Raw genomic sequence first — 22,528 nt, 5'->3', positions numbered from 1 at the left:
TGGGAAATCTGAAATCCTAGAACGGATGAAATGACAAACATTGTATTATATTAGAGCTTGGCAAGTTAAAATCGCGAGTTTACCACAAGTTATGGCCATATGAAAGCCTAGCTCCACCTCCCCCCTATATGTATATATAAAGAGAGAGAGAGAGAGAGAGAGAGAGAGAGAGAGAGAGGGGTTTTTTTAGGTCGTAGCAAACTATGCCAAGAACCCCAGAAGGACTATCCGAGGAAGCTGGACTTGAACCTAGGTGGATAAAAAGAGAAAGGAAGTGGGGGGGGGGGGGGGGGGAAGAAGAGATAAGGGGGATTTAAGAAATCACTTTCAAGAGGAGGGAGACAAGGGGTTGAAAGGGCGATTTTCTTTGATTTGCTGCTATAAATAATGGTTTAATCGAACGTTATCATCACGTACCCGACTGTAAGATTTTACATGCGTCTAATCTATACAGTCCAGAAAATTTTAACCTATTGGTCCCCTCTATATAGTGGTTGAGGGTTACCTATAGTGCATCCGCCACCCTGGTAGACCCTACCCTCTCGAGAGACCTGTATAGGAAGCTTCCTAACAACTTCCTCTGGGATTCGTCTCAATCGGACCCTATTATTGCAACACACCAGTTTAGGTCATCATTTTGAATCGAAGGACAGACGGTCATGCCCTTGTGAGCACGCTGCACGACCATCTTGCCTTTAATCGCATGTTCCTTTTGTCTAGGTTGAAGAGCTACTGTGGCACCATCTCCTCCCCCTTTCTTTCCACGAGCTTTTCTTCTTTCCAGCAATGGCAACACACATAGCCTAGAGCGATCTGCTGCAGACGAAGCCCGGCTTTCCCTCTTTCTCCAGGAAACAGAGAGAACTTAATGGCAAGTGAAAACCGTAATTTCAACGGCAAACCGGCTCTTTTGAGGTGATGAAGTGGGGAAAGTGTATAAAGCTCAGAGTCAATTGACAACCTTAACTTCAGCAGCAAGCTAGGCCTTTTGAAGAAATAAGAAGCGTTGAGAGGTATGGATAGCTTGAAAAAAACGAAAGAGTAAAGGGAAAATATTAATTGCATTTCTCTTTACAGATACGTGGCTTAGAGTTTAGGGCATCACAGAATCGTATCTGGACAGATTGAAGCTTTCTTTGTGTTGCCACAATGGCATCAAATGGTGGAAAGGTTGACAATCTGAAACAGACGGAGCTTGCCTTTCCTGCTTGGTCTAGGTCTGTGCAAGCATGTGAACAGCATTTTGAGGTAAGCCTTGCCAAGGGTTTGACAAAGGTTGATTGTGAGCATCGACGCAAGGTCTGTGGTTACAATGAACTAGAAAAGCACCCCAGTCATCCTTTGTGGAAGCTTGTGTTAGAGCAGTTTGATGATATGCTGGTGAAAATCTTGCTGGGTGCTGCCGTCATCTCTTTTGCCCTTGCCTACTTTGATGGTCATGGAGATGGCAATGCTGACATTACTGCATATGTGGAGCCCTTGGTCATCCTCACCATTCTCATTCTGAATGCAATTGTAGGGGTCTGGCAGGAGAGCAATGCTGAGAGAGCTCTGGAAGCACTGAAAGAGATGCAATCTGAGCATGCCAAGGTGCTGAGAAACGGGGTTTTTGTGTCTGATTTGCCTGCTAGAGAGCTTGTCCCTGGTGACATTGTAGAGCTTAGGGTTGGTGACAAAGTGCCAGCAGATATGCGGGTGGCTTTTCTGAAAACCTCCACTCTTAGAGTAGAGCAGAGCTCCTTGACAGGAGAAAGCATGGCAGTAAACAAAACTAATCATCAAGTAGAACATGATGATTTGGAATTGCAGGGAAAAGAATGCATCTGTTTTGCTGGAACCACAATCGTGAATGGGTGTGCTGTCTGTATTGTTATTGCTATTGGCATGAATACTGAAATTGGGAAAATCCAGGCTCAAATTCAAGCAGCTGCCCAGCAAGACGAAGATACTCCACTTAAGAAGAAGTTGGATCAATTTGGGGAGCGGCTGACTGTTGTCATCGGTATCATTTGCTTTCTGGTTTGGATCATTAACTACAAGTATTTTCTGTCTTGGGAAACAGTGAACCGGTGGCCAAGAAATATACAGTTCTCTTTTGAGAAGTGCACCTATTACTTCAAAATTGCTGTTGCATTAGCAGTTGCCGCCATACCAGAGGGGTTACCAGCAGTAATCACAACCTGTTTAGCTCTAGGAACTCGGAAGATGGCTCAGAAAAATGCGATTGTGCGAAAGCTTCCAAGTGTTGAGACCTTAGGATGTACTACTGTTATATGTTCTGATAAAACAGGTACTCTTACCACTAATCAGATGGCCGTTACAGAAATGGTTGCCATGGGTGCCCATGAGGGATCTCTCCGTGATTTTTTTGTGGAGGGGACAACTTATGATCCATCTGTTGGAACGATTCTAGGTTTGCAAGATCTTGATACCAATCTGCAGACTATTGCAGAAATTGCATCAATATGTAATGATGCAGGTATTGCGGCAGTTAGTAATGAAGCAGGTGTTGCCTTTGCCAACCATCAGTTCCGGGCCATTGGCATTCCTACAGAAGCAGCTTTGAAGGTATGGCCTTTTGGTTACTAGGAGTGTAGATACTCTACACCGCTCTTACAGTAGTCGGATGTGTGGTTTGCATTTAGCTTGCTTTCATTTAAGAGGCTGTTAAGGTTTTAGGGGGCCTGCAAATATAATGACATTTCATTACCTTGAAATGGAATCTTGTTAAAATTCTTGTTAGCAGTTTAACTGTGATGTATCTATGATTCATATTGCCACTTGATAGTGACATTTGCAGGAAGAAAGTTGGGGCACTTGGGTATTGTTCAAGGAGGAGTAATACCTTTTTGTGTTAGGAGAACCCTTTTTTTTTGCTGGTAATGTTTTGTCAATGAGTAGATTCGTGTCTCTTTCCGATGGCATCTCATGTTTGTTATCATCCTTTTGGATTTGGTTTTGGTCTTGCCGAGTTTAAACTTGAGTCAAGAGCTTCTTGTAAATTGTCTGATCCATCAAAGACTGGTGGTTGATAAGCAGTATTGCCCATGGCCTGATCCATTGGGTCTTCTTCGCTTGTGGTATGTTGAGGAATTTTCTGTGTGTATCTTAGCTCTGGTTATGGTCATTTTGCTTCTCTTTTTCTTCATCTTGCCCGTCCTCCCCTTCCTATGTTTAGCAATAGGCTGGGATTTGGGTCTTATTGACTCTTTCTCCAGCCTCTTTAGCTCTCCCCCTTTTCACTTTGACAAATATTTGCTGAGGGAGGCTAAGATCCTGTTAAAGTTCAGAGTCACCGCATGGCTAGAATAGCTGGCCATAGCAATCAACATGTATAATGCAACTAGTGGGCACATGTCTTGGAACCGTTAACAAGTAACAATTTGCACAATACACCACATTAGGGGCCAGAAGATGGGCCGCCTCGTCTCCCCCTCCCCCCCTTCCTTAAGGTTATATTACCAAAAGGAGTTTGCTTCCGAGTACAAGATCACGGGTGCCCTGGGATTCACCACCTGCAGCCTTGCATTCTCTGGGGGTTCTCTGGGTTTTTGTCAACCACATGATCTTTGCTGCCACATCTAAAGCATTTCCCATTGCACCTGTAATCCTCATATTGCTGCCGTTAACAAGTATCAATTTGCTCAATACACCAGATTAGGGGCTGGAAGATGGGCCGACCCCCCAGCGCCCCCCCCCCCCCCGCGCGGGCCCCCCTTCTCCCCTCTCTCTTTCTTAAGGTTATATTACCCAAGGGAGTTTGCTTCCAAGTACAAGATAACGGGTGCCCGGGGATTCACCACTGGTAGCCTTGCATTCTTGGGGTTCTCTTGGTTTTTGGCAACCACATGATCTTTGCTGCCACATCTAAAGCATTTCCCATCGCATCTGTAGTCCTCACATTGGTGTTTGGACAGCCCAAAGCTTCAGCATTTGCCTCTCCCCCCCCCCCCCCTCCCCCCGGCACCAAGCATAGTAGCCAAGTCATATTCTGCATGTGCAAGTCAATCACCCTTGTTAACCAAATATGCAACTGCAAGTTCCTGGGGTTTCTCAATACCCATCTCAGCTCTACAATAGCCTCAAAAAGTAACATCCTCAGCAATGGCCTTTGCTTTCGCAGTCAACACCCTTTGGGCATCAGGGTCATCTCTCAGAGCCTTAATGTAACATGCACTTGGTTGCGGAAGCATTTTTATGACAAGATATTGATGCTTAACACTCTTCGCTGAAAACTGAATTGCTAAGTTTAAGGTTGAGAGGAGATTGGGTCCCAATCCACCCTCTCAAGGGCCCCCAACCTTATGGGTGTATTTGCTTTATTGCTTGCAAGAGAATGAAATGTACACTTGTGTGCTGTCTATTGGATTGCACGGTACCTGGACCTTCTTGGACTGTTATGGTCCTGCTTTTCGGCTGATTTGGAGCCTAATCTGTTGTGCGTTGGGCTGCTTACAAAGCCGCCTTGATGGTACCTGATTTCAGTGCCCTTTTTTAGGTGCATTACTTGACGCTGACTTAGCCTTCCTAGACACCTGACCATGGGTCTACCGTCTATAATAAGTGTCTGATTTGGCATGTACAAACATTACATAAGAGGGGTACATAGACTTGTGCCATGTGCATGATTGGACTAAACCCTAATGACTTATATGGTGTTTGGCGTCTTGTCCCTTGGATTAGGGCTCACAACATTTTCTTGGCCCATCAGAAAAGGTATCCTCTGTCCTAGATGGAGGAGAATGTCCAGGTAGTACCCTAGGACAGATGGTGCAGGTGACACTTACGCTCTTCCACTTCAAGGCATCTACATCAATTTGCACATCATTTTGAAACATTGCACCTCTTCTGTGCTGCTCGCATATAGGAGTGTTCTCCACACACTGTGAAATGGCGCTAGTCATGATGCTCAAATCATGGAAACCCACAACTGCGTATCCATTCCTATGTCATGGAAATGTGTTGACTCTTCCACTTCTTCATCACACTCTCTTACAGTGCCTCCCCCCAACTCCCCTTCCTCAGTCTCTGCAGGGGCTTTCCCTCTCTCAATCCTCAATTCACGTTCCCGATTTTTAGCATTTCTAGCTTCACTTTCTTTACGTGCCTTTTCCCATATTCATCTAATATATGCAACCATGAGCCTATTTCCCTCTCTGCTGGAGAAGCCATTATTGCACCAAAAAAATGCAAATAAAATGCTGAAATTAACACGCTGAAAATAAAGAGGGTACTGCTTGGAAATTTTCAAGAAGAAAAATACAATGCCTTGTTGGGCCTTTCATAATTAAATGTTCAATTGATGCCCTTGAGCATTCTCTAAGCCTATTCATCTTCACAAATCACATTGGCTGCCTGAAATGTTGGTTAAGCCCTCTAAATTCCCAATTACACCCCCATCCCTACGGGCATCCCGTCAATACAAGACATGTAACGGAAGGGCTTCCACCTGTAGGTGTATTTGCTAGGCGTATTTGCTTGTACACAGGATTGGGTCCCTAATAACCTTATGAAGGGCGTGTATTTGCTTGTATTGGTGTAGTGAATGAATGACAGGACCGTGGGGTTGAATCTTGCCCAATTAGATTGATGTTATCTGGCTATTGGGAGCATGCACAAGTACTCGCAGATTTTTGTCCGGAGACTCGGAGAGGAGGCTGATCTGGCCGCCCTCTCCCCTGCATTCTGCTGGACTGCTACTGATGTGCATTTACCTCCATCTGCTGCTGTGGAGTAGCACACACTTCATGACCTAAGATGCTCTCGCATTAGCCCTGGTCGCGTTTGGGGCTTGTGCTTGTTTCTGCATATAAGATGGGGGAGTATGGTCCCCTACAGACCTGGCCGACCTGTATGAGGATTACTTGGGGCCCAAAAGACTGCCAATTGGATACCCTTTCCTTGCTCCCCATGTCTACATACTAAGGTGGCCAAAAGGGCTGCCTATGGGCTGTCCACAGCCCCTGGGGCTGGCATATCCATGGCACCCCCTTTTTACATGGCTATTGTTAGTACCATGGGATTTACAGCTCACACAACCTAATGTACTAGACCTAGGCTTTGACTTGGCTGTCCAGACACCCGATCAAGGGTCTAACAAGTGCTTGGGATGCTGTCACAACATTATTTTTTTACAAGAGGGTTACAATTGGCAAGGGAATATGCGGGGCTTGCACGACTAACTTGACCAACCTTGGTGGACGCGCAGTAGTATAGAACGGAGGTTGTCCACGGTCACACATTGACAAAATTATTCCAGATTTGTGTCGAACTTGCCATGGGATTTGAACTTGTGTTGCTATGTAGGCAACATTAAATTAGAACCCCTTCATGAATCATCATAATGTGGCAGGAACACATTCACTGCACATATCACAATGTACTCTCAAACTGGTTGCAATGTGTGCCACTCAAGATTTTACTTGTTTCAAGGCAGCACTTGTAGTTTAGAGGTACTGTGTCATGAATCTGTTGAGTTTCTAAGCAGTCAGCCAATTGATGTGAATTTTAGCAACCATCCAGTTTTTGTTTTCTAGAGTCATAGCAAAGAATTTGTTAGTTCTACAAGCTATGGTAAATGTTGCTCTCTATATTTAATGTGCAGTTGAAAGCTGTAGATTTGCAATCTAGTAAAGCATGGGGATTCTCAATTTGTGAATGCAATATTTTATCTTTTATTTTGATTGAGCAAGCTCCTTGCGATTTTTTTGAAGCTCTGACGTACTAAACAGTGTGTCATTTTTTTTTGCTTCATGAAGGTCTTAGTTGAGAAGATGGGAGTTCCAGATTTGGAGGCGCTTGATAGGATTAGAAAGGAGGATTGTATCAATCATTCCTTGGACTACCTTGTGGTGAAACTTGGTGTGTGAAGGGTTCAAAAATCTGAACTATACTGACATTGTGATCTTCTGGTCTTGATGTCTCTCAATTTTGGCTGATTTGTTTTGTTTATGCAGGTTGTTGTGATTGGTATAGTGAAAGAGTTGAAAAGGTTGCTTTATTAGAATTCGACCGAACAAGGAAATCAATGGGTGTTATTGTACGGACGCAAAGGGGGACCAATAAGTTGCTAGTAAAGGTCAGCAACTCTTTCTTTGTTGTAGTTTATTTTTAAACGTCTAGACATTGAGAGAGAGAGAGAGAAAGAAAGAAAGAAAGAAAGAAAGAAAGATTTTATTAACGTCTTCCAAAAGACCGAACTCGGCCTATGAGACAAATCGGTGTACTTGTATGGGGTATCCTTTGTCATCCCAACAAAATGAAAAAGTACTGAGAGAGAGAGAGAGAGATTATATTAACGTCTACTAGAGACCCAAAGGGTCTATGAGACCAAAAAGATGTTACATATAATTGGATGCCGAGAGAGAGAAGAGAGAAGAGAAGAGAACTGTAGGAAACTATTCCAAGAGACCAAATTGATCTATCTGACAAGATTTGAACTCAAGACATTTGATTCAAGAGGGAAATGAGCTAACCAATCTACCACACTTGGGTGAGAGAGAGAGAGAGAGAGAGAGAGAGTTATATTAAACGTCTTCTAAAGACCCAATGGGTCTATGAGACCAAAGTGATACAATGCTATCCATGGTATGTCTCATCATGGAAAAGGAAAACAAAACAAGTATAACTAACATAGTGCTCTGAAAGTAGAGGCTGATACAATGATCATCATGTATTTGGAGTCTGAAAACAGAGAGAGAGAGAGAGAGTAGTGGAAGACAGTACACATGCACAATACATGAGTTACCCTAAACTACTGTATATTTATGCACAAAAAAAAGGAGATACAATTGATTCTCCCCCGTATAAAATAAAAGATCTATGATCTCAGCTCTAAGTGCTGCTGTTTTCCTCAAGCACTCAGTCCAACACTTGTTGCAGATCTTGTAACTATTTGGCCCTCCTAGCTCTATTTCATATGATGAAACCCATGCCCGGATGCCTGACAGGTGGAAGAAGACATGGGGACAGGGTTTATAAGGTTTGATTAAGAAAAAGCACTAGTCTTGGTCAAAAAGTAGGAAAAAGCAAAATGTCAAACGGGGTTGACCATGAGCCAAGGACACCATTGGAAAGAGGAGACTGAGGCGGACCAAAAAGCTAAAAGGTGCTTTTTTAAAAAGCAGCTCCAGGTCCAAAAAGAAAGGCCCTGAAGTTAGAAAAGCTAAGTTAAAGAACTTTGACAAAAGTGTGTAATATTTTATTATAAAGTGGAAAGCAAAGGGAAAAAGGCAAAAGCAAAAGCTTGTTTAAGCTTTGGCAAAAAGCAAAGCTCTCTTCAAGTATAAAAAGACTTGAACCTCTCTTGTAGCGTCATGAAAGAGATCGTGGAGTGATCTTGGAGAGCTTCTTCTTCGCCATCAACACCTTCTCCAACTTGCTTTTCAGATGTACGGTCAACCCTAGACTTGTATGGACATATGCATGGGTGATACGGACGCGTGTATGGAGCTGTACGGACATGTGTAGAGATCTGTATGGACTGAAAATTTCAAAAACCCTAAAAATTTTAGAAATCCTAAAACTGCTCCAAAAACCCTACAAATTGCTTTTTGAAGGTTTTTATCGCCTGAAAACCATTAAAACAAGGTTCATATCAGATTTCTTGCTAGAAAGAGCTTTTACATGGTTTTCTTTATCAACAAGGTTGTATGAGTTGTGGAGATTACTCATGGGATGAGTGAGTGATTCTTGGAGCTTGGACTTGGAACTTGGACTTGGGACTTTGACTTGGAATTGGTCTTGGAACTTGACATGGAATTTGGACTTGGGACTTTGGACTTGGGACCTGGACTTGGAACTTGACTTGGGTTTGGACTTGGAACTTGGACTTGGGACTTGGACTTGGGATTTGGACTTGGAACTTGGACTTGGGATTTGGATCTAGACTTAGATTTGGATATTGGATCTGGTACTAGCCCAGTGAGAGATACTTGTGGGTCATCCCCGTGGTGTGCTCGGCATGAGAGATCTCGTGCCTAGACATCGACATCGACATTGACTTGGATATCCTACATCGGCATATTTGTTTGTTTTGTATTCATTGATTGTATTGATCTTGGCTAGCGTGCCCGTGGATTGTTCTTGAATAAATTCCTAAAAGGGGGCGGGACCTGTTCCCCGCTCAGTGTGGTGTACTGTGCAAGATCTCTATTCTCTTCTCTCTCTCCTCTCTCTATATCTCTATCTCTTGGACACGTGGTTGAGTGTGTCATGGCACACTCCGTTGGGCTTACAGTTCTTCCCACACCTAGGACTACCTGTGTAGAGTGTCATTCTTCAATCATTGTGCTCTTGGAAAACATGAGATATGCAAATGATTGCCAAACGCTTTTTATATAGCTTTGCAAGGACCCGGTTGGATAGGAGATGCTGTTGGCTTACTCATGGTAGAGGTGTTTACATGTGTGCAAGTGCTCGACTCTGACCAGATCGAGGCCTTGCCCGACTGCACGCGACGTGCGTGCACTTCTCTGCCCACTACCCGGCTATACTAGGCCTCTTGTCGAGGTCGTGTTGGTTGGGTAACAAGGATTGTGAATAAGAGAGTAAGAACTCCAGTTCCTCTCATAGGCTCCAGAGGAACATTCCTTAAATCCACGAAGATTCGAGTCTTAGTTATAACATATCTTGCAAGGGCTTTTAGTTGAGGCTGATGGTATCCATGTGTCTCCCACCAATCAAGAGGCATCTTACACACCCCTGCCAGCATAGAAACACCACGACTATAGAATTCTCCAAGGTTATTGGAGTATCCTATCATCTCTCGATCAATGTGTACATGATGCTCATCGGTCAATACATGACTCATGTACTGATCTCTCATGGATAGAAGCGCCGTGTCCATGAAAAGATTTGCACTCTTGTAGAGAGGATGCAATAGTGCTGCCATACCATGAATTGGATGACGCATCCAATCCCATCTCTCTACAAGGCGCATCCAATCCCATCTCTCTACAAGGTGCATAATCTCATCCACTCTGTGAATGCCAACAACCATAAGTACATACTACGAACTTCGAAGAATAATTTATAAATACTAAATATTAAATAGACATTGCAATTTACAATTCAATATTTAGTATTCACCTGGCTCTGGAGATGACTATGCATGTTGCAAGCTCTCTCTTCATCTTGTGGAAAGGATGATAGAGTATTCCCATGGTAGATCCCTCCATATCTGTGACACGCAAGAGGATAAAGAGGGGCTTCAATACTATGGTGATGCTATGTGCTTCTGTCCAAAACTCCTCATCTAGCACTTTTCTTTGGATGGTCCTTGTGGGTTCATGAATTGCATTATGCATTTGCCTCCAAGGTGCATCAACCACAGATCAGCGAAGAGTATCTCGAACATCATACAAACGCTCCAAGACCAAATATATATAAGTGAATCTGGTCTTGGAGGGTCGTATGATATCTTTCGCACTATGAGAGCGAAAAATAGCCAATGCATGGTGCTTGTTTCTAAAGAAAGAAGCTATGCGTGTAGCATCCTTGATGATGGGTTTCACCCAACTCAAGCTCCCAATATCCTCCATAAGAAGATCCAAGGAGTGTGCAGCACAAGGAGTCCACACAATGCTTGGAAACTCTTCCTCAATCAGCTCACCCATCCTCTTGCAGTTAGAGGCATTGTCTGTTACCACTTGCATGCAAAAAATAGATACCAAGACATGAAGAGACCAAGGTATTTATTATGTGGTGCCGCCTCGTGTCACTCCAACCATCTGAAATGATGGTGCAACCAAACTTCTTCCAATCTTCTGATAGGTTGGAGAGAAGTGTCAATCCTCTCCTTCTCTTCCTCCAACATGGTGGTCCTTATCTTATTGTAAACCTATCCGCATTGCCTATAGTTGCAAGAGCGGCAATCGTCCTCTTCCATTGGTTTGTGCGTAGCACATTGAAAGAGATATTACACTCAATGAGAGTGCGCTCTATCTCAATCTCTGCCCTACGTTGTCTCTCCTTGATCCACGACATAGAGTGCAAGGAGGAATTAATGTTGTGTTGCGTAGAAGGTTGCCCAATAGGTGCAGAAGAAGTAGGCACTTCCTCATGCTCAGAAATCCTAGCCCTCTTTCTGCTAGGATTTGCATCTGTAGGCAAAGGATCCAATTTTGATATAAAATGCGTTTCAATAAATGAAACGTTTTGGTCCGTTTCGTATGGTCTGAAACGCGTTTCAAAGCCACTATGCTCAGGATGCCATTTCTCCGCAGTTGGCTAAGAAGATGAGTTGTACACTTGTATCCCATCATTTGGACGTAGATGGGTTCACACCCGGTCTTTGCACTTATATATCTCATAATGCTCAATAGTTCGCATTCATGGTTCAAAAGGCTACATTTCAACGAGCCTTCATCGTCTCCTCTCTTTTGGGATGTGATATGATTCTTGGCATTCAGTGGTTTAGGGATTATGTACCCATTCTTGATTGGAGGTTGAACACTTTCACTAGTGTTGATGGTGTTCTTGAGCGTCTCTTGATTCGTGGGGATAGGAGCATTCCAGGTATTCCACATGTCTAGGCCAAATGAGCTATCAGAAAAGAAGTCGAGTGCACGTTGATTTATGTCCTTAGCTAGTAGTTTGCTGTTTCTTCAGCAATCCCTTTGAAGCAAAAGATGGATGGTCTCCTAGCACAGTTTCAGGACATCATGCTAAAGGATGATCTCCCTCCGCAGCTCCCACCTAGTCGTCCTGAGGATCATTGCATTGAGTTGGTCCTAGGGTCAGAACCGCCTAGTAAGTTCCCCTATCGCCTTTCTAAGGCATTAGAGGGCGAAGTGGAGAAGCAGCTTTCCCAATTACTGCGAGCTGGATTTATCCGGCCCTCATCCTTGTCCTTTGCTACAGCTATCTTGTTTGTGCAGAAGAGAGACAAGTGTCATGTGCATCCGTTAATTCCAATGCTCATAGACATGGATATTCTCATTAGCAAATATATGGAAAAATTTAGGGGCAAATTTAGAGTGGATTTTGCAGCCCTACAGGCTCCGGGAAGTGCCCAAGACATAGCCCAATAGTTGGGACACCTTTTGGGCATAGTTTGGACACAAAATTTGACTTTTTGGACAATGTTTTGTGGGTAAAATAGACAAAACCGACTCGATTACGAATTCATGCCTTTTTCCTATAAATACGATCATTAGGCATGCATTAGAATCATCATTCAAAGATCAAGAGGATCCTTTTGTCAGAGTCTGCAAGGTAGCAAGGACACAGTGGTGGATCAACAGGAGCTTCTCTTGTCCGATTGCAAGTAGAGGGTTGCAAGGATCCTTGGTATGCATCATGAAGCTGTGAATCAGCAAGATCATTGTATATATAGCATGTTTTGGCAATATACAGTAGATTAGGTCTATCTCTCCTTCTCTTTTGTCTTTGCTAAACATAGGATTAGCGTTATCTTCTTTGCTTAGCATTAATCATGAACACGCTTCCGCAACACATGTTACAACAAGTCCGCACGATTATGTGTGGACTACGTGAAGAATGTTCCCAATGCCCAGGATTGAGTATATCCTTGTGTCTGACTGTACGAGGCCTCGTGTCCAGGCCGTACAGGCTGGCTGACTGGGCTCCAACAATCTGGAGAGAGAGAGAGAGAGAGAGAGAGAGAGAGAGAGAGAGAGAGATTTCTATTAATGTCTACAAAAGATCAAAGGATCTATGAGACTAAAAGTGCTGCAATGTGTCCATGAAGTGACAGAATCATGGAAAAAAAACATGATAAAAAAACCTAACTAGAGCTGAGAGATGAAACAACAGCCCTGTAGGTGCCACGGGTACAATGCTACAATGATACAATGTGGGGATCCAAGTGGGTCCTCGACATCTATGACTGTATAGAGGCTGGGCATTCCTGTATCTTTGAAGGATCTCTTGGATCTGAAGCTGTTGGGTGGAGCATGTCCTTGGACATGTGGGTCTTGGCCGTCCAGCTTGCTGCACCTGAATTTCTCTGTCTAGGATGCATTTTAGGTGGGTTGGCATCTGTGGTATGTGTGCTGTCAGTGTGCCCTGCCTGGTCCGTCGAGTAGGGGCACTCGGGTCAGGGCTATCTCATGGTCAACAAAGAGGGTCTTCATTCTGGGTTGGATGAAAGGAACTTGTGATGGTGGGCTGTGAGAGGTACTTGGGGTCTGCCTCTGTGCAGAGAGAGAGAGAGAGAGAGAGAGAGAGAGAGAGAGAGAGAGTCAGTCTTTTAGATTGCTCCATTGGGCGGAGTAATGCACAAAAAGTGTGACTTTACAGGACGTCCACACTCCGTTTGCTTTGTTTGTGGAGGTGTAAACCATGTGTTTTGGAGCCTGTTGGGCTGGCATATTAAAAGGTTGGCAGCTTAAGTCTCGGCTTCTTGGCCTAGAGTCAAGATAATACAATGCATATGGTTGACTTGCAGCAGGATGTTTGTATCTTTACAAGTAGGGCTGTATTTAGTGCACAACAAAGCTGGAATATACAATTAGGACATTGACTTTGAAGGTTGCTGGCTCTTTGCCTTCTCTAGTGGTGGTCATGTGGTAGCTTCACTGTGATCACTAATTTGTTGGCTTGTCTATCAACATGCAATTTTCAACATCTTGTTTTAGTGTTTAGCCAATAGTCTTTGGTTGGCCAGTTTACAGAAGGTCTCAAAAAGTAGGATCCTATTTATGCTACAAGCTCTTAAGCTCCGGCAGGGAACCTCAGTTTGACCCCATGGAGCCATCTAATGCTCTGCTTTTTCGACCCTGTAGTCACTTGTCACTGCCCTCAGGAGCAATATTTCTCATGCATATGCTGTATTATTGATGGATATTCTTTCCTGTACCTCTTTAACTCCTGTCCCTGCATCAATTAGTTGTATGCCCTTCCAAAGAAGCCTCTGCTGTACTTACTATGAGGGATTAAGATGTCATTAGCATTTATCCCTTGCATGTATTGCTTTGACAGGGTGCTGTGGAAAGTGTTCTGGAGAGAAGTTCTTATGTACAGCTATCAGATGGCTCTTTGGTGAGTATAAATAGTGGAATTCGAGAATTGCTGTTGGCCAAACTGAACACCATGAGTTCAAAGGCTTTACGATGTCTAGCTTTTGGTTACAAAGAAGATCTTGGAGAATTTAACTCGTATAGTGGTGAAGAACATCCTGCACACAAGCTACTTTTGGAGCCTGCTAATTACTCGTCAATTGAAAGCAATCTTATCTTTGTGGGAATGGTGGGATTGAGGGTAAGCATTAGTCTTCCTTGTCTTGCAGCCAAATCTGACCAGTTCAATGAGTGTTGAGTTTGAGTTTTTAATGTATTTTGTGGGGTTTTTTGGGAACAGGATCCTCCTCGCGAAGAGGTGCACAAGGCAATAAGTGACTGTAAAGACGCTGGAATCAGGGTGATGGTCATCACTGGGGATAACAAAAATACCGCAGAGGCAATATGTAGGGAGATAGGTATTTTTAATGATGTAGAGGATATAACTAGAAAGAGTTATACTGGAAGAGAATTCATTGGTTTACCCTTGGGTGATCGCCAAAAACTACTGTCAGAGAAGGGAGGACTTGTTTTCTCCAGGGCAGAACCAAGGCACAAACAAGAAATTGTGCGCATGCTGAAAGATGCAGGTGAAATAGTGGCTATGACTGGAGATGGTGTGAATGATGCTCCAGCTTTGAAGCTTGCAGATATTGGTGTTGCTATGGGAATATCTGGCACAGAGGTGAGCTCTTAGCCACTCCTCTCTCTTTCTCTCTCTCCTCTCTCTGTCTCTGTCTGTCTGTCTGTCTCTTTCATGTCAGTGCATGCAGTGGTGCACCCATGCAGGCACGTGCATGCAGGCACGTGTGTTTGTATGTATTTCTGTATATGTGTGTGTTATCTGTGTTTTGCATGCTTGTATGCATGCATGCATGTATGTTTGTAGGTATCTGCGTGTTTATATATGTATGGAGATTGCATATAGTTGGTCACTGTGAGTTTGTGGCATATAACTTGTCTGAGACATGTCTTTCTGTTTGGAAGAGAAAAAATGGGATTAGGGTTGAAGTTTCTTAAAATCTTCCCCCCTTTTTACTTGAACCCTGCAAAAGATTGTAAGGACTTATGCGTTCTCTGCTCTAGCAGCCGTGAATGGAGCACACCTTTATTGGCCAGTAGCACAGAGTCCCTTCCTGGCATAATTGATGCAATTTTGAAAAATACAAGATACCTCTTTTTTTTTCTCTCTCTCTCTCTTCTTTTTCGCACACCGCGGGGCGGTGTGGGGGGAGGTAACTTATACTCATTTCAAAATGAGGCGTCTATGTGGAGCCTCACAATCCAATCCAGTAATATCAAGTCACAAACTTTATTGTGATTCAAGTGCTATCATCATCAAAGCTGTGGGCTGCGACCACACAAGGAGTTTTTGTGCATGAGTTGAAACACACTTACAATTGCATGTATGACCAAGCCCTCACAGCAGTAGTCAGCTGCACCTCCTGGTGGTTGACGTCTATGGATTTGGATGCTTGCTATAGGTCTCCCATATCTCAGTGGTTAGCTGCTTCAATTGAGGCTAGATCTTGAGGCTCCACTGTTAGGAGGCATATGCCACCATGGTCTTAGGAATTGGTTTGTTGACCAGCTGGGATTTAACACAGTGGGCTTTTCTTTTTATCTTAAGTACATGCTGAAAACCACTGTCTATGCAGTATGGGTCCATAGTAATGCCTTCTTTGCTGCTTCGTACTAACTTCTGTCTAGAAACTGAGTTATTGTAGGCTGTTCTGCTAAACTGTGTGTGTGTTTTTGTTTTTAATTTCAGGTAGCTAAGGAGGCCTCTGATATGGTTTTGGCTGATGATAATTTCAGCAGCATTGTCTCAGCAGTTGCTGAAGGCCGGTCTATCTACAACAATATGAAGGCGTTTATTCGGTCCTCTCTTTTACTTGCCTTGCTATGCTCTCCTCCGTTCTTTGACATTATGTTGGATCTGCTGCAGAATTTTTACTGTGGTACTAGCTTGGATTATTTTTCTTGTAATTCTAGGTCTCTTCACGCGTGCACGGGTTAGGGTGTGTGTGCACAAGAACTTGCACGTACGTAACAGTTGCATACGATAGGCATGTTTTAAGTAAACGCTCATGTCTATACATGCTTGACATATAGCCACCTGGTGCAGCAAAGAAACAGAAATAGCACATTAGAAACATATTTGTCATATGGAAGTCAACAGAGATGTTGGTAGATGTTTTCTGTGGCTAGGGAATGGGAAACTGAATGGAAATTGAAATCTCCTATGAAAATGGAGTTTCTTGCATTTCCAGGCCAAGGAAAAGTTGTTTCGTATGACTACGCCAGGTTCACTTCAATATGAAGGAACAGGGCATCAGCTCGCAAGCTTAAAATGACTGGTAGTGACAATGTGATGCAGTCTGGGACAAAAACTCCTTTGGGATACTTTGGCCTAAAGCTATACTTTGAAAGAACTTGGCTATGCTTTAGGAGGCCAACGTTTGTCTTACTTGATGTTTTTGTTAGACATTAGGAGTCCTCTATCGAGCAAGTGCCTTCTTGCTAGATCACATACGTAAGTCCACTATTTGTAAAAAAGTAGGTTCAACAGCCTACATACTCTGGTTTCACATTATGTGGAAATCCGATTGGGAAAGCATGACTGGGTATTGACTTGGCAATAGACTTGTTTCACGGCGATTTGACTCGTACTTGACAAATGTCACATGCATCATCCTTAGTCATTGGATGCATGTGTCATGTGGCTATCAATTAGGGTTAAGGTTAGGGTTAGGCTACAAGTTAGAACTTAGGGTTAGGGTTAGGATTTTGTAGAGAATCAACCCATGTTCTGAGCCCTAATATAAAAAGGGACAAAAGATGCTATGTGTGAATGCAGTTAATCATTAATGCATAACACAAGCCTTTTGGGAGCAGTGAAGAGAGAAAGAGAGAAGATCAAGTCAAGAATTAGCTCGAACAAATAATAAATGCAAATCAGTCCAAGGCTTGGTTTCTTGCGGGAGAGTAGTTTAGTTTCCAGCAGATCTAGTAAAAGCTTATTGTTAACTTGCAGCTTTCTTCAGTTTATTAATATATTTCAGATTAGGTTGAGAATATCAATAGTAATTTTTCTCTCTCTCTTCCTATTTTCAATTTTGTGCTTCAAAGTAGTTCAAATATAAGCACTTCTTGTTAGTGCTATTTTGCCATTGGTATCAAAGCATGGTTCCTCTCTATTGTTTGACAAAGGTATTAGCCAGTTATGCACAGCTTGAAACATGTATTTTCCAACACCGAATTCTCCACAAGCACTGGCAGAGGATGTGAGGTTGCTGCAGTTGATAAAACAACATATGCAGTGGATGGTAGATTGCGAGCATGGGGAAATGAAAAGCACAGCAAAGCATGCTGACATTATTTAGAGCACCAACTTGCATTATATGAGCAAGAGATTCAACGTTGGCAAGCCCAATTTCAAACTCAATTGGCAGATACAAGTAGAGTTGAATAGGGCACAAAGGTTGGGTTAAAATTCAACAGGAGGGAGTTTCCTCAATAGACAGACTTTCAAACTATGCAAGTTTTCAAAGAATTGGACTAGTGATTGAACAGTAGAGGTGTTGCTTTCCAACTCTGAGAATCAGAAGGTGTTCAGAGCCCAGCATTGATGGTGACACCAACAATGGAGATCCAACAGATCATAGACTCCAAGTTCACTACAGTGGTGAATGAAGTGGTTTCAGCCCATCATTTCTCAGAGTATCAATAGTCTCAATCATATGAAAAGTTTAAGATGTAGTGTTAGAAGGAGATTTTTCCACCCGATCAATGGTGTCTAAAAAAGGTTTGGTGTCGACATCAAATACAAAGGTTGAGAAAGAGCTTTCTTTAGTGAAGTACATAGAGGAAGATATGATGTAGCAGGATGAATTTTTGGACTTGTTAGACTTACTAGACAAAAATCAAATTATACCCATTCCATTTGGTGGGGACAAGTGTGCCAGTAACATAGACCTTTGCCAAAATGCACACTAGACAATTTTGATGCACCAGATTTCAGCAAGTAAAGCAAGTAAGCTTTTCGGATATAGTTCCAGATTTCACTAGATTTCAGCAAGTAAAGCAGCAAGTTTTTTGGATATAGTTCTAGATCCAGATCAAGATACTCCAATTGTTGCAGTAGCACAAATTCCAATTGCTCCAAATTGAGATCCATGCGGAGCTATGACCCTTCCCACTACTACAAGATAAGTATAGTAGGGGATGTCACATGGGTCATCCTTAGTTGGATGCACATGTCATGTGGCTATCAGTTAGGGTAAGGGTTAGGATAGGATTTTGTGCAGAATCAGCCCGTGTTGTGAGCCTTAATCTAAAAGGGACAAACAGGATGCAGCTAACACAAAACACATATTAAGGAAGTGAATGCAACTAATGCAAAGTTAGCCGACTAGGGTTGGCTGACTTAGTTGGCCTCCTTCCTCAAGTTAGCCGACCAGGGCTGGCTGACTTTGTTGGCCTCCTTCCTCTATAAATATAACCCCTCCCCCCATTCTACAAATCTTCTACAAGACTTTTGGGAGCAATTCAGTCTGAACAGCAACAATCAACGCAAATCAATCCAAGGCTTGGTTTTTGGCTCTGTTCAGAGAGAAAATAAGTTTTCTGCAGTTTTAGTAAGACTCATTGTAAGTATTAGAGCTCTCTTCAATTTAATCATATAGTAGATTAGGTTGAGAGCATCAAATCTTCTGCAGTCACTCTTTCCTCTCTTCATATTCTCCATGTATTTTCAGTTTTGTGCTTCAAAGTAGTTCGAACAATTATGCTTCTGTTAGTGCTATTCTGACAACACATTAAGTCGAAGCATGGGGAGGTGTATTGAAAGTTGGGCTGCAACTGGGCACCCTGGGCAGCCACTGAACCAAGCCATCTTTATCCACACTAACTTGTCCATATCCTCCATGAGCAAGTCAATTCAATGGGAGGCACAAGGCGTCCATACTATGGAGGGATAGTCCTCCTTGAGCAATTTTCCCATCCGACGGCAATTTGAAGCGTTGTCGGTGATGACTTGCACCACATTCTCCGATCTGACCTACATTTCACAATGCACATGAATGGATGCAGTGAGCGTATGCGGTATGAGACTTGAGTCATCACATAGCCACATATCACATATACTAAAGCCTAAACTTTAAACTTTCAAGACTTGAGTGCAATTTGAAACTTACCCTAATGATGGCTTGATTAATACGGCGATATATGAATGCGCTTGATGTTTTCTTCCCCGCCTTTCCGGAATCCACGCTCCACACAAAGTATGTGCCAAGAGGGCAAGAGACAAATATGTTGATGATGCCTCTCTTCTTCCGGTCACTCCATCCGTCGGAGAGAATGCTACACCCATACTTGGACCATGCCACCCGCACCGGATTGAGAGATCTATCAATTCACTCCCTCTCATCCACAAGCCTCTTCATGCACATGTCATGATAGGAGACGCCGGTCCATCCTTCACATGGGCCCACATTTGCAATGGCTTTCACTATTGACTTCCATTGATCTATATTGAGCACATGGAATGAGAGATTGCACTCAATAATGGTGCGTGCAATCTCTATATCCGCTAACCGTTGCCGTTCTAGAGAAGAAGAGACAACGCCGGTGGCTTGGGCTAGAGTGGCTTGGCTCATGGGAGACTCAAGCCTTAGTCTCTTTGAGGAGGCGGAGGCGGCACTGACAGAGGCGGCGGGGGAGGATGTATCACAAGGCGGGGAAATGACCTCATCATCCGCCCTTGAGCTTCTACCACTATCACAGTGAGCACCCAATCCACCCTTGATCTTGTTGAAGATCACATCCGATATAGCAAGGGGGATTTCCTTGCATGGCGCAACTTGCCTCCCCACCTTTCCGAGATGTTGGAGAAGCCTAGTAACTCCACTTGTGTATTGTTTGCCACAATACTTACAAGTCCACCTATATATGACTTGGACTTTCCATCGGCTTTCTCTACATGGATAGCATGCTTATTGAAGGCTTCATTCTTCTCCCTCGTCATTGTAATAGAGAGAGAAGGAGAGCTTAGAAGTTAGAAGAGATGGATAGGCGAGAGAGAGAGAGAGAGAGAGAGAGAGAGGCTTGAGTCCTTGAGGCCTGATTCTTGAGAGAGAGAGAGAGAGAGCCTAAAGGCTTGAGAGAGAGAGAGGCTTGAGAGACGGGGGAGAGAGTGGCTTGAGAGTTGAGAGAGAGAGAGAGAGAGAGAGAGAGAGAGAGGCTTGATAGTTGAGACTTGTGCAATGAGAGCCTTGAGGGAAGCTTGGGGGGTGGGCATTTTATAACCATGGGCCATGGCCCATGGCCCATGGCATAGGCAAGTGCCAAGTGCCAAGTGCCAAAGACTTGGCCCAACAAATGTCACAAGGCAAACAAAACAGCCGCAAAAATGGTCATAAAACGGCGCAGAAAATGGTCATAAACGGGCAGCTCAAACGGCCATAAACGGGCATTATCGCACTGTACGATACCGTACGAACCTGGTCGTACCGGTACGAGAAACAACTATGGCGTGGTGGTACCACACTGTTTCTAGGGTCATCAGTGAGTAACACAAAATCTTAAGAGTTCATCCCTCTTTTTCGCCCAAATTTAAATTACGATCAAGAAGATCAGGTTGATGATGCCTTATACTAACAAGAAAGCCATTTTCAAGATGCTGTATTCTGTTAAGTGAAGCAAAGGGGTTCCTTTGATTTTGTCAATACGACTGACTGGAAGAAATTTCAGGTACATGATTTCTTCAAATATGGGAGAAGTAGCATCCATCTTTTTGACAGCTGCTTTGGGCATGCCAGAGGGACTTATCCCCGTGCAGCTCTTGTGGGTGAATTTAGTTACGGATGGGCCTCCAGCAACTGCCCTTGGTTTCAATCCTCCTGATATAGATATCATGAAAAAGCCACCGAGAAAGAGTGATGAGGCTCTCATAAGTGCATATGTGTTTCTTCGCTATATGGTAAGCACTCACGCTTCACAAAGTGACATCCACGTGTAGTGGTCATAAGGCTGACATATCAAGCACTGTTGTTTGCTTTTGCAGGTTATTGGTCTTTATGTTGGAATAGCGACGGTTGGGGTCTTTGCCATTTGGTACACCTGCCCAAGCTTCTTGGGCATAAACCTATCTGGAGATGGCCATAGCATAATTCCTTTTGAGAAGTTGACAAGTTGGGGTGAATGCCATGCATGGGAAGGTTTTTCAGTTAATAGCTTCACTGCAGGCTCAAAAACATTCATTTTCGAGGATCCATGTGAATATTTCACGACTGGCAAAGTGAAAGCTATGACTCTGTCCCTTTCAGTTCTGGTTGCCATTGAGATGTTCAATTCACTGAATGCTTTGTCAGAGGATACCAGCCTTCTTGTCATGGGACCATGGGTCAATCCGTATCTTCTCATTGCAATGACTCTCTCATTCGGGCTTCATTTTCTGATCCTCTATGTGCCTTTTTTGGCCAACATTTTTGGCATTGTGCCACTCAGCTTGAATGAATGGCTTCTGGTTCTTGTGGTGTCATTTCCGGTAATACTGATAGACGAGTTTTTTAAGTTCATCGGCAGAAGGTATTCAGCGTCAGAGCAGGTAGCCAGAAAGCTGAAGATGGCATAGTGTTCCTGGTTATCAGGGGTTCCTTGTAAAAGGAAGCCTTGCTACAAATGCTTACTATTGGGCTCGAAAGTGATGCCCACTTGTCAAAAGAAGGGGTTCTTACCGCACAGCATGTTTAGCATTGGCAGATCTTCTGTCATAGTAGCTGAGTTGCAGACTGAAGGTTGGGTGGGCATGCTGATAGCCATGGTTGAGCACTAGTGAGATGAACTTGCCAGAGCGGTTAAACTTTTTTTGAAAGGGTTCTGAGGAATCAAAAATTGCCCTTGAATGCTTATCACTTGCTAGCTTATTTGATATATCAGCATTTTAAAGCCCATGACATTGTTTTTAAGAGATTGAAAGCTTTCCAGCAATCAGATGCTTACAATCTTTCTTCCATGTTTGCATGTTCCATTTCACTTCTTTTTTGTGCTGACTACTGAGGCTGCTAAATGAAAGAGACGACTCAGCCATAGCTTTGTCATGGACAGGCAACATTCCCAGTCTTTACAGTCCTCCCATCCTAGAAGTGTGGGCCTATGTATAAACTGCCTGAGTCTTGTTTATGTGTGTTAATTGAATATCACATTACAGCACTCAAATCTTCATATGTATATACCGTTGAGTCAACTACATAACATAATGGAGAGAGATTGTGGTCTCTCATGGCAGACAACATCAAGCAGCTCACGACAAGAGCTAAAATGTGAACATACTGCTTCCATATAGGTTTAGGAAATTTCGGTGGTGGTGCCCTAAGCCAGATCTTCAGACACAGGCAGCATAAAGCGGACCTTATGATTTCATATTTTAAGTGGGGACATTCTATTTCAATGGTGATGCATGCATGCTTCTATAAGTTGGAACTTTCTATAGAAATGGGCAAGGG

General features: G+C 43.4%; 1 protein-coding gene across 1 annotated transcript; it reads left to right on the top strand.

The window, feature by feature from the left end:
- Positions 1-470: 470 nt before the first annotated feature.
- On the top strand, positions 471-22,038 carry LOC147637595 (calcium-transporting ATPase, endoplasmic reticulum-type-like). Its single transcript, XM_086799411.1, has 8 exons — positions 471-2,568; positions 6,759-6,861; positions 6,957-7,078; positions 13,945-14,223; positions 14,323-14,706; positions 15,793-15,902; positions 20,775-21,003; positions 21,088-22,038. The coding sequence occupies exons 1-8, from the start codon at positions 1,150-1,152 to the stop codon at positions 21,655-21,657; spliced, it is 3,216 nt and encodes a 1,071-aa protein (XP_086655537.1). The 5' UTR covers positions 471-1,149; the 3' UTR covers positions 21,658-22,038.
- Positions 22,039-22,528: the final 490 nt, after the last annotated feature.

This window comes from Cibotium barometz, chromosome 6 (genome assembly GCF_041138505.1).
Source record: "Cibotium barometz isolate CiBa-2024 chromosome 6, ASM4113850v1, whole genome shotgun sequence".
NCBI classification, from domain to species: Eukaryota; Viridiplantae; Streptophyta; class Polypodiopsida; order Cyatheales; family Cibotiaceae; genus Cibotium; species Cibotium barometz.
The sequence above is the reverse complement of the archived record's forward strand: the minus strand, read 5'-3'. Positions and strand labels throughout refer to the sequence as shown.

Coding starts and splice junctions, on each gene's coding strand:
- LOC147637595 (XM_086799411.1), top strand. CDS start 1,150: ATGGCATCAAATGGTGGAAAGGTTGACAATCTGAAACAGACGGAGCTT. Junction 14,707..15,792: donor TGGGAATATCTGGCACAGAG/GTGAGCTCTTAG, acceptor TTTTAATTTCAG/GTAGCTAAGGAGGCCTCTGA. Junction 21,004..21,087: donor ATGTGTTTCTTCGCTATATG/GTAAGCACTCAC, acceptor TTGCTTTTGCAG/GTTATTGGTCTTTATGTTGG.